Raw genomic sequence first — 14110 nt, 5'->3', positions numbered from 1 at the left:
CACTAGACTTTCTGAGCACCAAAATAAATACATTTACTGTCTACAGAATACATCAGTAAGCACACATCCTACTGCAATATTATTTCATCTATTACCTTGCATTAAAGAGGCATACACTAACTTGAGACACTTTTTATCTTAAAAATGAATTATCAGATAAACATCGTCTAGTCCTGAATGCTGTCAATTTTTGTCTTTGAAATGAGTATAAAATCTCACATTGACAGGTTTATGTATGTGAGTTTTGGCTATGATCCTGACGTCAAAGGCAATATTTGGGTGTACCCAAAAATAACATCACAGTATACTAGTGATGATTCGTATAAAAACAACTGAGTCTGAAAATGATTCAAATCTGCCCTATGTCCCTTTAATGTTTTCTTAGACTTAAGATTCGATGTCATTACTTGGGTGTGGACAGCAATTAACAAAATGTTGAATTTGCACTATCTGTAACTACCAGAGTACTATTTTTCCAATCAATCAACAACACATTTTGTAATCACTGAAAATTGGTTAAAATACCAATAATCAGGCACTGTACTTGTTACTTAGCAGTCATTTAAGAAGTAACACAGTAACAGTGATTGCATTGAGGTACTAATTTTAGGGTGTGACCCTAAAAATAAATTGGATTGGATGTATTGTACTCTCCACACAAATTCATTTACTCACTGAGGTAATTCAATGATGTTCCGAGTGTACAACATTACAAGCAAATCATTATACCTCACAAAACTGTTCCAAAAACACATTCCAGTTACAGCTTGTATAGCTTTAACAACTATGAATCTTTCGATTTTATCTTTTCCTTGATCATCAAAAAAAATAAATGCAGTATTCAACCCCATGAGGGCGCTATTTCATATCTCACAACTGATGCGAGTGAAACTAAGTATTAACAAATTCCTTGACTAGTCAAGATGCAATAACTGAGTCCACATTATTTTTTATCTCCTGATTAGATTGTTTGTATCATTCGTCATGTCAACTGCATAGCATTGCTGTGTTCTCAAACTGATATCTGTATTGAGATGACAGATTCAAAATACTTACGAAGGTCATTTTTTGTAAGCATTGAATTTTACAGTTACTTACACTAGTACAGACCAAAATGTATGGTCAATGAACTTACTTTATCATTTTAAGTCATTCATAATTTGTGATTCTGGAAAAATATGTAGTTGAAATTTTCACAAAAATACTACTCTTAGCCTATGTGTATATTTTACAAAATGTTCCTGTCACTTATACACACAAGTCATGCTACCTAGGTAACTCATTAAAAAACACACCTCACTGCTGACCTGGTCAGTCATACAGATCATGCTTGACTGCTCCCTAGGTCAGTGATAATAATCAACTCATTGCCATCTAGGTCAGTGATACAATTTCCTCTCACTGCTCCCTAGGTCAGTGATAATTATCAACCCTGCCATCTAGGTCAGTTATAAAAGTCACAACTCAAAGATGGAATATTGCATGAGGAAACGCTATCATTAGGATTTCATTATATCTCGTTATGTCACTGGTGTGATTTCAAAAGATGTAGAGAATGACAGAGTTATACCAATACCAATAATTACATTTAGTTTTAATTAGAAATCTGATCTTTGTCATGCATTGCTAGAAAATTAGAGAGATATACCCATTATTAAATCATTGTTGCTGACTTGGGTCTTATTGCATGGATGTGTTTAAAAAAATATGTGTTTACAGAATACAACAATGTTATGCAGTCATGTGACTCTCGCACGCAGTAACCATAGCAACATTTATCACAACTACTAGTATTACAGAGTCCACTGTCAATCATCAATAACATCAACATCCGAGTTACTGTCATCACCTGATAAACCTTTGTCACATGGTTCAGTTTGTTTCCTTGCTGCATCAGTAGTATATGGATTCTTACACCCCCTACATCGACACAGAACGCAACCCTTGTACCCTACATAGCAAGGACAGCGATTGCCATAACAGGTGAACTTTCCAGGTGTAATATTAAGGTTCCCTGTCCCACACCGGCACCCTTTTCTTCCGCTTGATTTGCCTTCTTTAGATCTTCTACCAATCACAACAAGTTTTAAGTTATTCGGTCTGTCCGGATCAACCTTTTTCCCCTTTTTCTTCTTATTTTCATTACCTCCTGGTGTCTGTGCGGTCCGTTTCTTTGGGAAAAGCTTCTTTCGTTTGAATTTCATTTTCGTTGATACACTGTTTGATAGAGAAACACTGTATGATGTATTAACACTGCTGTTCATCGTATCCTCGATGTTATCATTTGAGACACACCCGTCCAGCTCACACTCGCTCGGCGAGTCTTCGTCGATTTTTGTTTTCGTGGTCGTATGAGACTTCGCTGGTTGTCGTTTTTCTTCTCGTTTTGCTAAGCCCGTTGTCATGGTTGAAATGGCAGTCGCTAGGTCAAGGCTCGATGATCGAGAACTACTTGCCCGGTTGTTGACAATCGCCATCCCTTCTTGCAATACTGTTACAGGGTTACTAAATCCCCCATTTGTTGTTGTCGCAAGGCTTTTAGCAATCGGCGTGTCAGCTATAAATTCACACAGTTTTTTGAAACAGGGTAACAATACTGCAAGTTGTTTGTTTTCTTCGAATTTACTATAGTCCTTACACCAGCTGCAGGTCGGCTTTAATCTCATTTTGCCACCGAGACATGATCTACACACATGGTGCTGACATGTCGAATCTGACGGAGCCATCGGATCACTCAACAAACTCGCACATACACAACACGAAAGGGACTGTCGAAGATACGGAAGTAGTCGGTATAGGTCACTCCACGACGCTGGATCTTCGACATTCGCTTGTAGAACGTAGCGACACGTCGATATATACAGGCTAGTGGCATTCATTTCTTCATGAAGCTGACCTTGTCATCCAAAAAATCCGAAAAAAACACAGAACGCTCGGGTGCATGGAATCAAATATTGATTCGCCGAATCGTACCAGCTATCAAGTTGATGGCAATTGGATGACGTCATTTTCCCGCGAAAGGATGGCTGTAGCACGAGAATTCAATGGACGAGATTATGGGTATTCCATCGTTTTTATTGGCAAGTTTGTATCTTCAGGTCGACTATTCTCGTAAATTTTGTTTCAGTTTAAACTTTTATTTTTTCTCGTAACGTAAGGAATGCCATTTTACATTTGGCATAACCTTGCAAGAAAAATCCACAGTGAAGTGTTGTTGTACTCATAATATCTTTTATATAAAGTTCCCCCTGTCAAACAATACGCATGCTCAGCGCATGGGCAATAGCTCCCGGTAACCTAATACATATGATTTCACTCCACCAATATTCAACATGGCGGCTTTAATATGGAGGCAGTCGACGCTCGCTGCAAGACATGTCGTTTTGCAGACCAGGAGCAAACCGACGAATATTGTCAATGCACAATATTGTACTGCCGCCGTTATGGAAAGTGTGCGAGCGAAGATCAACGATAAGAGACGACAAGCGCTAGTTGGCGGTGGCAAGGCAAGAATCGATGCTCAGCACAAGAAAGTAAGTCTGCTTAGCCAACAGGCTGTGGTTCATCAACCGATAACTTATTAGACTTGAAGTAGGGTTAACATTACGGTAGTACTAATTTGAAGTGATAATACGTTGTATGCTGAATTTTTACACGTTCAACTGACGAAAGCCAAGGCCAATATTTCCCTAGCAGGGGTGAACAAATCCACTGGTCCTGGGTCCAGGACTAGCGATTTTTTTGGACGGACCTGCACAAATTTTACCTTGCGTACCATTAATTCTTTCAGCAGGACCACTGGATTTTTTAAGGCACTGGCCCGGGGACCACCAGTTCACAAAATGATTTGTTCACCCCTGCCTAGATAGTTTTAAGCTCTTGTTTTACAATATTGCATAAAAGGTGTCATATTATACATATGACCAAAGTACAATTTTCTAAATTCTATGACATCTCACATTATCACTCTGAAATGCATAACTTGTTACCCAGTTACACTCTACTGAGTCAGTAAGTAACATAGTGCACGGAGAAACTGGAGTTCAGTTAACTGTTGACTTTCTAATGGAAACGAATATTAGGTCTTTTCTGTATGGGTCACCTGGATCAATTATTTGAGCACACGACCAATGCTGTACAAAATATAAATATTGACCCATGCATGATTCTTTTAGGTACATTTATTCTTCAGTCTAATTCTAGTGTTATGTTGATAGGGAAAGCTGACAGCCCGTGAACGAATCAACCTACTGTTGGATCCAGGAAGCTTTGTGGAATATGATATGTTTGCTGAACATGACTGCTCTGATTTTGGTATGGAAAACAAGAAGGTGGGTGAACCATGAAAATATGAGTGACCTAGGGGGCCTTGTCAATACAAGTCAAAAGGTGAATCATGTTAAAACCTGTACAATGTACGTCACAATTAATTTGTGACTGAAGAAATCTACATGTTGTGTAATTGGGAGTAATATCTAATTTATACAGCAGGTGCAAACATATAAATTCCGGAAATATAAAGGGGGAAAATAATGGTGATTTTGAACATTTAAATTAATATTTCGAGCACCTCAGAATCATACATGTAAATGCATATTGACATGTCATAGAAGGATCAGGTCAGTTCTTGGGTTCTTCATCATGACAGTGTGTGTATTTGTCATCAATAGTGTAGTTCTACATCATAGAAATGTGTCTCTGTGTCACCGTTTCTTGGGTTCTTCATCATGACAAAGTGTGTGCTAGGAGTTGTGATGTGTAAATGTCATACGTTCTATCATTCTATACCACATAAATGCAAGTCTGTGATCAATTCACAAATTCTACATCACAGCATGTCATTAGTTCCATAGTTCTACAGCATGACAATTTGTGTTCATGTCATCAGTTCTGTAGTAGTACTAGTTCACAGCATGTGTTCATGTCATCAGTTCCATAACACTCTACCATGACAATGTGTGTTATTGTCATCAGTTCTGTAGTACTACATCACAGCATGTGTTCATGTCATCAGTTCCATAACACTCTACCATGACAATGTGTGTTATTGTCATCAGTTCTGTAGTACTACATCACAGCATGTGTTCATGTCATCAGTTCCATAGTTCTACATCACAATTTGTGTTCATGTCATCAGTTCTGTAGTACTACATCACAGCATTTGTTCATATCATCAGTTCCATAACTCCACACCATGACAATGTGTGTTATTGTCATCAGTTCTGTAGTTGTACATCACAATATATATCTGTGTCATCAGTTTTGTAGTAGTACATCACAACATGTGTCATCAGTTCATGACAATGTAATGTAATGTGTTATAACTATCTTTCACTATTTCCTAGTTCCCAGGTGATGGTGTAATAACTGGTCATGGAACCATTAGTGGAAGATTGGCATTTGTCTTTAGCCAGGTAAGCACTACTAGATAGGCTAAACTGTGAACATGATAAAGTGTAGTACATATTGTAAATAAACAATTTGAAAGAAAAGTCCAGTCAGACTTATTTCTACCTTTAGTACACTTGTAAGCTGTATTGATTACTGCTACCAAAGGAAAAGTCCAGTCAGACTTATTCCTGTCTTTAGTACACTTGTATTGATTACTGCTACCAAAGGAAAAGTCCAGTCAGACTTATTCCTGTCTTTAGTACACTTGTATTGATTACTGCTATCAACTTAAAGGAAAAGTCCAGTCAGACTTATTCCTGTCTTTAGTACACTTGTATTGATTACTGCTATCAACTTAAAGGAAAAGTTCAGTCAGACTTATTTCTGTCTTTAGTACACTTGTATTGATTACTGCTATCAACTTAAAGAAAAGTCCAGTAAGACTTATTTCTCCCTTCAGTACACTTGGTATTTTATTTGTGCTTCTAAGTACATATGGTTATCAGTTATAAAATAGCATATTACCTTTGGTATTACCGTAATGTAATGAACTTAGAAATCGTTCAAGAAAGCCCTACTGATCTCACTTTAGGGATTTCCTGCAAAGGTTTTATGTGGAAACCTCCAGTGATTACCATACATCACAAATACTTACCGAATATCTTAATCAATATTTGCATACCTGTACAGGATTTCACAGTATTTGGTGGTAGTTTATCAGGAGCACATGCTAAGAAGGTGTGTAAAGTGATGGACCAGGCCATGTTGGTAGGCGCACCAGTTATTGGTCTCAATGATTCTGGTGGTGCTAGAATTCAAGAAGGTGTTGAATCATTGGCTGGATATGCAGACATCTTTCAGGTAAATAAGAGGTATATTTTGAGTAAACAAGAAATGTTTCAGGTAAATAACAGATAGGAAACAGATATATTTCAGGTAAATATCAGATATATTTCAGGTATACATCAGATATATTTTGGGTAAACATCAGATATTTTAGGTAAACATCAGATATATCTCAGGTAAATATATATTTCAGGTAAATAACAATGATCAGATAAATATAAAATATATTTCAGGTAGATAATACATACTTGTAAGATTTATTAGGTAAATAACAAATATATCAGGTACTGTCAGAGGTGGCAACACATTTAATGTCAAGAAAATAACAACTTTAATCTCAGGCTACTGGCAGATAAATATCCAGTTTTCTCTGGTTGATAGAAGAATATTTACTATGGCAAAAGAGCACATAATCTCAAAAATGGTCAAAATAACGATTTTTTGTGCATCTCCACCTTAATCCTCTTTCTCCCAACTAGTAATAACACCCCTTGAGAGAAAGAGGATTAATTACAAATACACATTTCAGAAACAACTAGTACATTCTAAGTTAAAGTTGTTTATATTTCTCGTAAAGGAGCCAAGGACCCATTATTTTTATAATGACATATGTTAACATTTTCAAATTGACAGCGTAATGTTACATCATCTGGTGTGGTGCCACAAATATCTCTTATCATGGGACCATGTGCAGGTAAGCAATTTACTTTTGTCTTCTTATTTGTGTCTAGTGTGTGTATGTGTGTGTGTGTTGGGGGGGGGTGACACAGTTATTGGTGACTGTCTTATTTGGAAATACAGTAAGAGAAGAAGAGACAACTTTGCAAGAAGTGCCATAAAGTACAATATTACATGGGTAATTGACTCCCTATCTTGGTATTATTTAAAGGTGGTGCAGTATACTCCCCAGCATTGACAGACTTCACATTCATGGTTAAGGTAAGCGTTCACTAATCTTGTCATATTACTATAATGGCAAAGTAAGCAAAATAATTTGTAACACTATTATGATAAAATGTCTTTTTTGTTAGTACTCAAATAGACATGAACTAGTAAGAGATGCATGAAGACTCACTGACTGTCATCATGGTCAAGTTGTGATTCATAACCAGATCATGAAAACCATTTCAGGCAAATCAAAGTGTAACTATAGCTAGATGTTTGTATGGGCAATGTTGAGCTACATACAAGTACCTGTGAGATGAATTGATCTCAAGTTCTCAATCTTACAGAATCACTTACTCATATCTACCATAATTCCATGCAATTCCTGTTACAGAATACATCCTATCTGTTCATCACTGGACCTGATGTTGTCAAGGTAAGTCACTCTGTTACTGTGTAGAGTTTGAGAAGAAAAACTATAAGCAATCAAGCACACAAACATACATACATACATACATACATACATACATACATACATACATACATACATACATACATACATACACACACACACACGCACACACACACACACCTACCTACATATACATACATATCTACATACATGTACATACATACATACATACATACATACATACACACACACACACACACACGCACACACACACACACACACACACCTACCTACATATACATACATATCTACATACATGTACATACATACATACATACATACATACATACATACATACATACATACATACATACATACATACACACATTCACACACACATACATACATATATACGTACGTACGTACATATGTACGTACGTACGTACGTACGTACGTGTACATACATACATACATACATACATACATACATACATTATCTTTTTAGTATTGTATAAACAGATTTGTTATAGTACAGTATGTTTTGTTTAATCAAACTGAAAAGTTATCCCTATATAGAAACTTTGATATCCAATTTTTATCTATCTTAAAAAATCCTTAAGGTAACTAAAATTAGTGTTTTGTATTTTTTGTAGTCTGAAACCAATGAAGATGTGACACAAGAAGAGCTTGGTGGTGCCAAGACACATACAACAACATCTGGTAAGTACACAAGTATCACTTTGAACTGTTGTCATTTGTTTTCTAGCCAATAATAAGAGTGAATCTTTTGAACTGCTTCACATATACCCAACAGGGAACTCCCAAACCAAGACCCGTGCAGTTAAGCTATGTCCTCTAATCACCCCATATTAGGTATTACCACAACTACTAATGCCACAGTCCTTCTCAGTGTCCATATGCACCTTGCAGTCATTTTCGAAGTGTTACAAGAGGGCGCCCTCTATGAGGAAAACTTAAGCCTGAAAACACATGTGACATGACATTGCATGAAGCAGTCAACAAAATGTGCCTCATTGGAAACAGAGTTGTATGTTGGCAGGTTGAGAATGTAACCAACTTATCTTGAGATCAAGAAACACTGGGAAATGATTTTTCTTTCAGAGGATGTAATTTTACTCAACTGTCATGGCCCGCCCTTCTGGTCCAATAGCTGGTTCCAAACACTGCCACCAGTGGTCAAGCTATACAATCTTTTGTCTTTCTGATTAATGGATGTGGCACCTTCAGTATACAGTAACTGTGAGAAATACAGGCAACATCCACCAAGTTTTTCGTCCTAACAGTCAGCCTTTGTTTTCATTATCAATTTTCAGGTGTAGCTCACCACGCTTTTGAGAATGATGTACATGCATTACTACAGTTGAGAAAATTCTTTGATTTCATACCGTTGTCGAACAAAGACCCATCCCCAGTCAGAGCATGTGAAGACCCTAGGTAATGTAATATCAAAATTGATGTCTGACTTAATGCTTTTTACACTGTTTTACAGATTTGTTATTTCTGTAGGTATAGTTGAAAATAATTCAAATTTCAGTTTAGTTTGATAATTCAATGAATTGTCTAACCCAAATGCAATACAATTCAAATTGGCTTGATAAAATGTCCACACACATTGAGAAATAGTTTTAATCCAAAACTGGGGTATCTAGAATTGGGGTATCAATAACTAAAATCTCCCCAACTGATTGTCAAAATATTGGCAAATTTAACGACTGAAAATCTGTACACTTTGCAAACACTAAAACCATAGCCACTAACTGGCGTGCGCTGTTGAATTGTTGTCCAAATGTTTCTCTTAAAACTCCCTCTGGCTCATACTTATAGTCAAAGTATTGATAAATGTAAGGACTGAAGATATGTGTGCACTCTGCAGACCTGAAAACTTTCTGAAACTACTAATTGGCATGTGATGTATTGTCTGTACTTCAGTGATCGCTTAGTACCAGCATTGGATACGTTGGTTCCACATGCATCAAATAAACCTTATGATATGAAAGAAGTTATATTAGGTGTAAGTATGTTTTCATATTTGTTTGTTTATTTATTTATTTATTTATTTATTTATTTGTTTATTTATTTATTTATTTATTCAGAACAATGTATCCATAAATGTGTTTTCCTTCATTGATCATATATTTTATTGCCATGCCTGGAGACTCAATTGAAGTGTATATCCATTGTTGAGGTTGAATTATCTGTTGAGGTTATGCAGTTTGACCTTGATTCTCAGCTTCAAGGTCAAATGTCAAATTTACGTCATTTGACCTTGACCCACACATTCAAAGTCAAAGGGCAAAATCATGTAATTTGCCCTTGACTGACATCTTTGAGGTGAAAGTCCAAAATTTTGTCATTTGAGGAAGATTTTATACAAATTAAACCCTTAGAATGATGTCACACTTGTGTATACAAATATTAATGTAACGGTAAGGACTGTGGGAAGATGTAAGACTTTACAACATTCTAAGCCAAATGTCACTGTTGTCCTGCCACAGTTTCACAGAAGTTGAACATGGAATATAACATTTAATGTGTGGTACTGACTATGACAGGAACTGTTACATGCTATAAAGTGACACACTGATATGATTCACTTCTGGTTTGCTACAGATTGCTGATGATAGAGACTTTTTTGAAATTATGCCAAGATATGCCAAGAATATTGTGATAGGATTTTGTAGGATGAATGGTAGGACGGTTGGTATAGTGGCCAACCAGCCTAAAGTAGCGTCAGGTAAGAATGAATGGTTGGACATTAGGTAGAATGAATAGTAGGCCAGTTGGTAGAATGAAAGGTTGCAATTGGGGCAGTTGGTAGAATGAGTGGTTGGATGGTTGGTATTGTGTGACCTACAGTAGCATCAGGTAAGAATAAATGGTTGGGCAGATTTGTGAAAATTTCAGCTTTTAATACATGTAAGAAAGAAATGTACACTGTAAAGTAGACCTTTCCACTGTGATTTTAAAGGCTCAGTTAAAGGTTCTCTTTATGTACTTCGTATACAGGTTGTCTTGATATTAATGCGTCAGTTAAAGGAGCTCGTTTTGTGCGATTCTGTGATGCATTCAATATTCCAGTCATCACCTTTGTAGATGTTCCAGGTTTCTTACCAGGTAAGTAATTTGTGTTTTTAAAGTAGGAATGATGTGTTTTCTTCAAGAAGTGTAAAGCATAAATGTATGTATGTAACAAGGAAAAGACTGCATTGATATGTTCATTATTGATATGTTATCCAGAAGTTTCAACTTTAGTTTGGTTTTAGTAGTATGATTCATTGAGCTCATTATTTGAGTATGTATAAAACAAGGACTTGGCTGAATATAAAAAATCTGTCAGATTTTGTGCAAATACTACATTTTGATATTAGTTGGAGGGGGGGGGCTATGTCTTCAATGAAGACTTGCTCTTTTTGACTTTAAAGGCCTACACAGTGTAGTCAAAAAGAGCAAGTCTTCATTGAACTGCATATAAATAGTGGTCGGATTAAGATGACGCTCATTATGCTAGATGATGTTGACCATGTAACATAATCACAGAGCTCATAGAGCACCTATAAAACTACTCTTTTAGAGAGTATTACAGATTTTTTTATCTCCTAATGTTGGACGGCAGTATATGAACATACAGGAAAGAAATCTATTTTTCAAAATAGTTACGTTTTTGGGGACTCTGTTCGTGAAAATGTTGGCTTGATGTACGTTGGGAAGTGTCGAGACACTGACCCGAGATTGAAAGTTAGTCCTTTAAGTGAGACAGGATTGAATTCTTCATGAACAAAGCAACAGCCAACTTATTTCCAGGTGCCACTTAATGTCTAATGATTCTATATATTGTTGTGTGATGTTTTGTCTCTGTAGGCACACAACAGGAATACAATGGTATAATTCGACATGGAGCTAAGCTACTCTATGCCTTCGCTGAAGCTACAGTACCTAAAATTACTGTGATTACCAGAAAGGTAAATTCTCTTGATTGTCAAAGCAAAATTAGAACTGTTGAAGTGTGTTTATTAGTCTCGTGAAAGGGAACTATTACAATGTGCTCTGTCCGTCTGTACATGTATCCGCCTATCCATCCGTAATACATCTAAGGGTAGTTCAGAACAAGATAAATGTATACATGCATTACCTTTGGTGCTCATATCACTTCAATGCCGGCCACATTTGTAGTTAACAATCATGAAACCTTCATTTTCTTTTATTCATTATTTTTGTGCTTTAAGGCCTACGGTGGTGCCTATGATGTGATGAGCTCCAAACATCTCCGTGGTGATATGAACTACGCATGGCCTACAGCCGAAGTAGCTGTAATGGGTGCTAAAGGTGCTGTGAAAATTATATTTAGAGGACAGCAAGCAGAGGAAGCAGAGAAAGAATATATAGAGAAATTTGCTAATCCATTCCCAGCTGCTGTCAGAGGTAGGACGGATTTTGACACTATTCTTGAAAGGGCAGTCTCGAACCTTTTTGTGATTACTTACTTTTCATATTGACTGCTTCAAGAACTAGATTTCTTTGTGAGTCACCACACAGTAAGAGATTGGGGAACACTGAAATTTGGTTGATAACAAGACGTTGTGCAAGAGTGGCATGTCAAATTGGACCACTGGTCCCGCTTGTCCCCTCCCCACCCCACTGTTGTTAGGTATAACTTAGTCATAATATCGTACGCTGTGAATACTATTGCATCACCTGTGGGTAAACATATTTTTGTAGCTGTATACTCATAAATGAAATCAAATTATTTTGGGTCTATTTCTGTACTGCTTATGGATAAAATTGACCACTGATTAACATGTGCAATGTCTAATTATTGGTATTGTAGAAATTTTCAGTGAATATATTGTGGTTGTCTGATCGAAAAATGATACTCCAGTTACAACTTGTACAGTTTTAACATGGTGACAGATTCAAAACCAAGCTTTTTCTCAAGTGTTAACCTTGTCACTTACTCTACCTACAGATAATATTGACCACAAATGAACAGATACAATCACTTTTTGTATAAGTAATTGAGCTATTTCTAGTGAATATATTTTTGATTATTTGATAAACAAATGTCCCAGCTGCAGCTAGTGCATTCTATTGATAAACTCTAATAATAATTTATCATTTTGTTTCTGACAGGATTTGTCGATGACATAATAGAACCCCGCACAACAAGGCAACGATTATGTGATGACTTAGAACTCCTAGTGACAAAGGAAATGAAAAACCCTTGGAAGAAACACGGAAATATTCCATTGTAAATAAACACCTGGATGCTGTCATTATCAAAGTCATGTTGTTGTAAAGTCATGGTCATGGTCAAATGTTTGTCAACACTGGTGATATCTGAAAGATGGAGTTTTTATTTTGCTTTTTTTTTTAGAAAGTGACAATCCAGTATATTGCTACTGTAATGGTCAGAATTATGTTGTTCGTTTCATATAACCAAAGAAATTATATTATATTGACTCACTACTGGTAAATATTTTGCCTGTTCCAATCAACAGGATTTGTCAAACTGTTTGTAGTCTGTAAGGTACGGCGTGACAGGGCACCCTCACACATCGGTGAATGCCAGGAGAGAGGAAGCCAGTGAGGGTGGGACGACACAACATATCTTACAGTCTATACTTGTTTGTTGTACCACTGGATGGACAGATCATGTATTAATGTTGACAGAGTGCTATTGACAAACTAAGATAGACACAAACTAAAAGTGTTGTTGTTCAGTGTGGTAGTTTACACAAGTGGGTGATAGCGGTATCTTGGTTATGTGGATATAATCACCCTGGAGTCAAGACAGTGTAAAACACTGGAAGACCCCAAAAATGTACATAGGAAGATAATGGAAGTCTACAAAATTAAAACACTGTATAGACCACTATCAGATGCCCTATTGTGAATGTAATTACATCAAATGCCCATTGATGGCTTATATTAAAATGTCATCATCATAATAATCTTGAGGTAACTACAGTATATTATAGACAACGATGACAAGTTGTCAGTATATTAAAACACTAAATCCGATCAATGTGTGTGACTGTCTTCATGTCATGTGTAAGAAAAATGTTTAACATATTCTAGGTCTCATAAAATCCTCTACATTGTGAGCTTGAATGATATTTAGTGCAACAGAAGTTTGGAATTAGTCGTCTTTTAGATATGCTGGTTAATAAGTGCCTCACATGTGTGCGTGTGTGTTTGTGTGCGTGCATGTATGGGTATGTGCGTTTGTACAGAGATGTTACAACATAGTACCACATAAACAACATGATTTATAGAGGGTGTTGTTTATAGGAAATCAATTGAATGTTTTTTCCATGATTATGTGCGATTTTCAAAAATCATGATAAAATGTCAACCAGAAAGTACCAAAATGTTGTAACTTACGTAACATTTTGTAATAATGTCTTTATTTATTTATTTATTTATTTATTTATTTATTTATTTATTTATTTATTTATTTATTTATTGGATAACCAATGGTAGCTAGTCCCATTTATAGGCTCCTTTGGTTCAGTGTTAGTGCAGGAGGAAACCGGAGTACCCGGGGAAAACCTGTGT

General features: G+C 36.3%; 2 protein-coding genes across 2 annotated transcripts; one reads left to right on the top strand and one right to left on the bottom strand.

Moving 5' to 3' along the window:
* Nucleotides 1–1808: 1808 nt before the first annotated feature.
* Nucleotides 1809–2666, bottom strand: LOC144442729 (uncharacterized). Its single transcript, XM_078132102.1, has one exon. It carries the CDS (start codon nt 2664–2666, stop codon nt 1809–1811), a length of 858 nt encoding a protein of 285 aa, XP_077988228.1.
* A 662-nt stretch (nt 2667–3328) lies between these two features.
* On the top strand, nt 3329–13561 carry LOC144441978 (propionyl-CoA carboxylase beta chain, mitochondrial-like). The gene is made up of 15 exons (XM_078131250.1): nt 3329–3533; nt 4218–4331; nt 5346–5414; nt 6082–6252; nt 6871–6931; nt 7127–7176; nt 7517–7558; nt 8188–8254; nt 8869–8989; nt 9485–9566; nt 10166–10289; nt 10562–10669; nt 11414–11514; nt 11779–11974; nt 12683–13561. The coding sequence occupies exons 1-15, from the start codon at nt 3333–3335 to the stop codon at nt 12802–12804; spliced, it is 1629 nt and encodes a 542-aa protein (XP_077987376.1). The 5' UTR covers nt 3329–3332; the 3' UTR covers nt 12805–13561.
* Nucleotides 13562–14110: the final 549 nt, after the last annotated feature.

Source organism: Glandiceps talaboti, chromosome 11, assembly GCF_964340395.1.
Source record: "Glandiceps talaboti chromosome 11, keGlaTala1.1, whole genome shotgun sequence".
In the NCBI taxonomy this organism is placed as follows: domain Eukaryota; kingdom Metazoa; phylum Hemichordata; class Enteropneusta; family Spengelidae; genus Glandiceps; species Glandiceps talaboti.
This window is presented reverse-complemented; position numbering and strand designations above follow the sequence as displayed.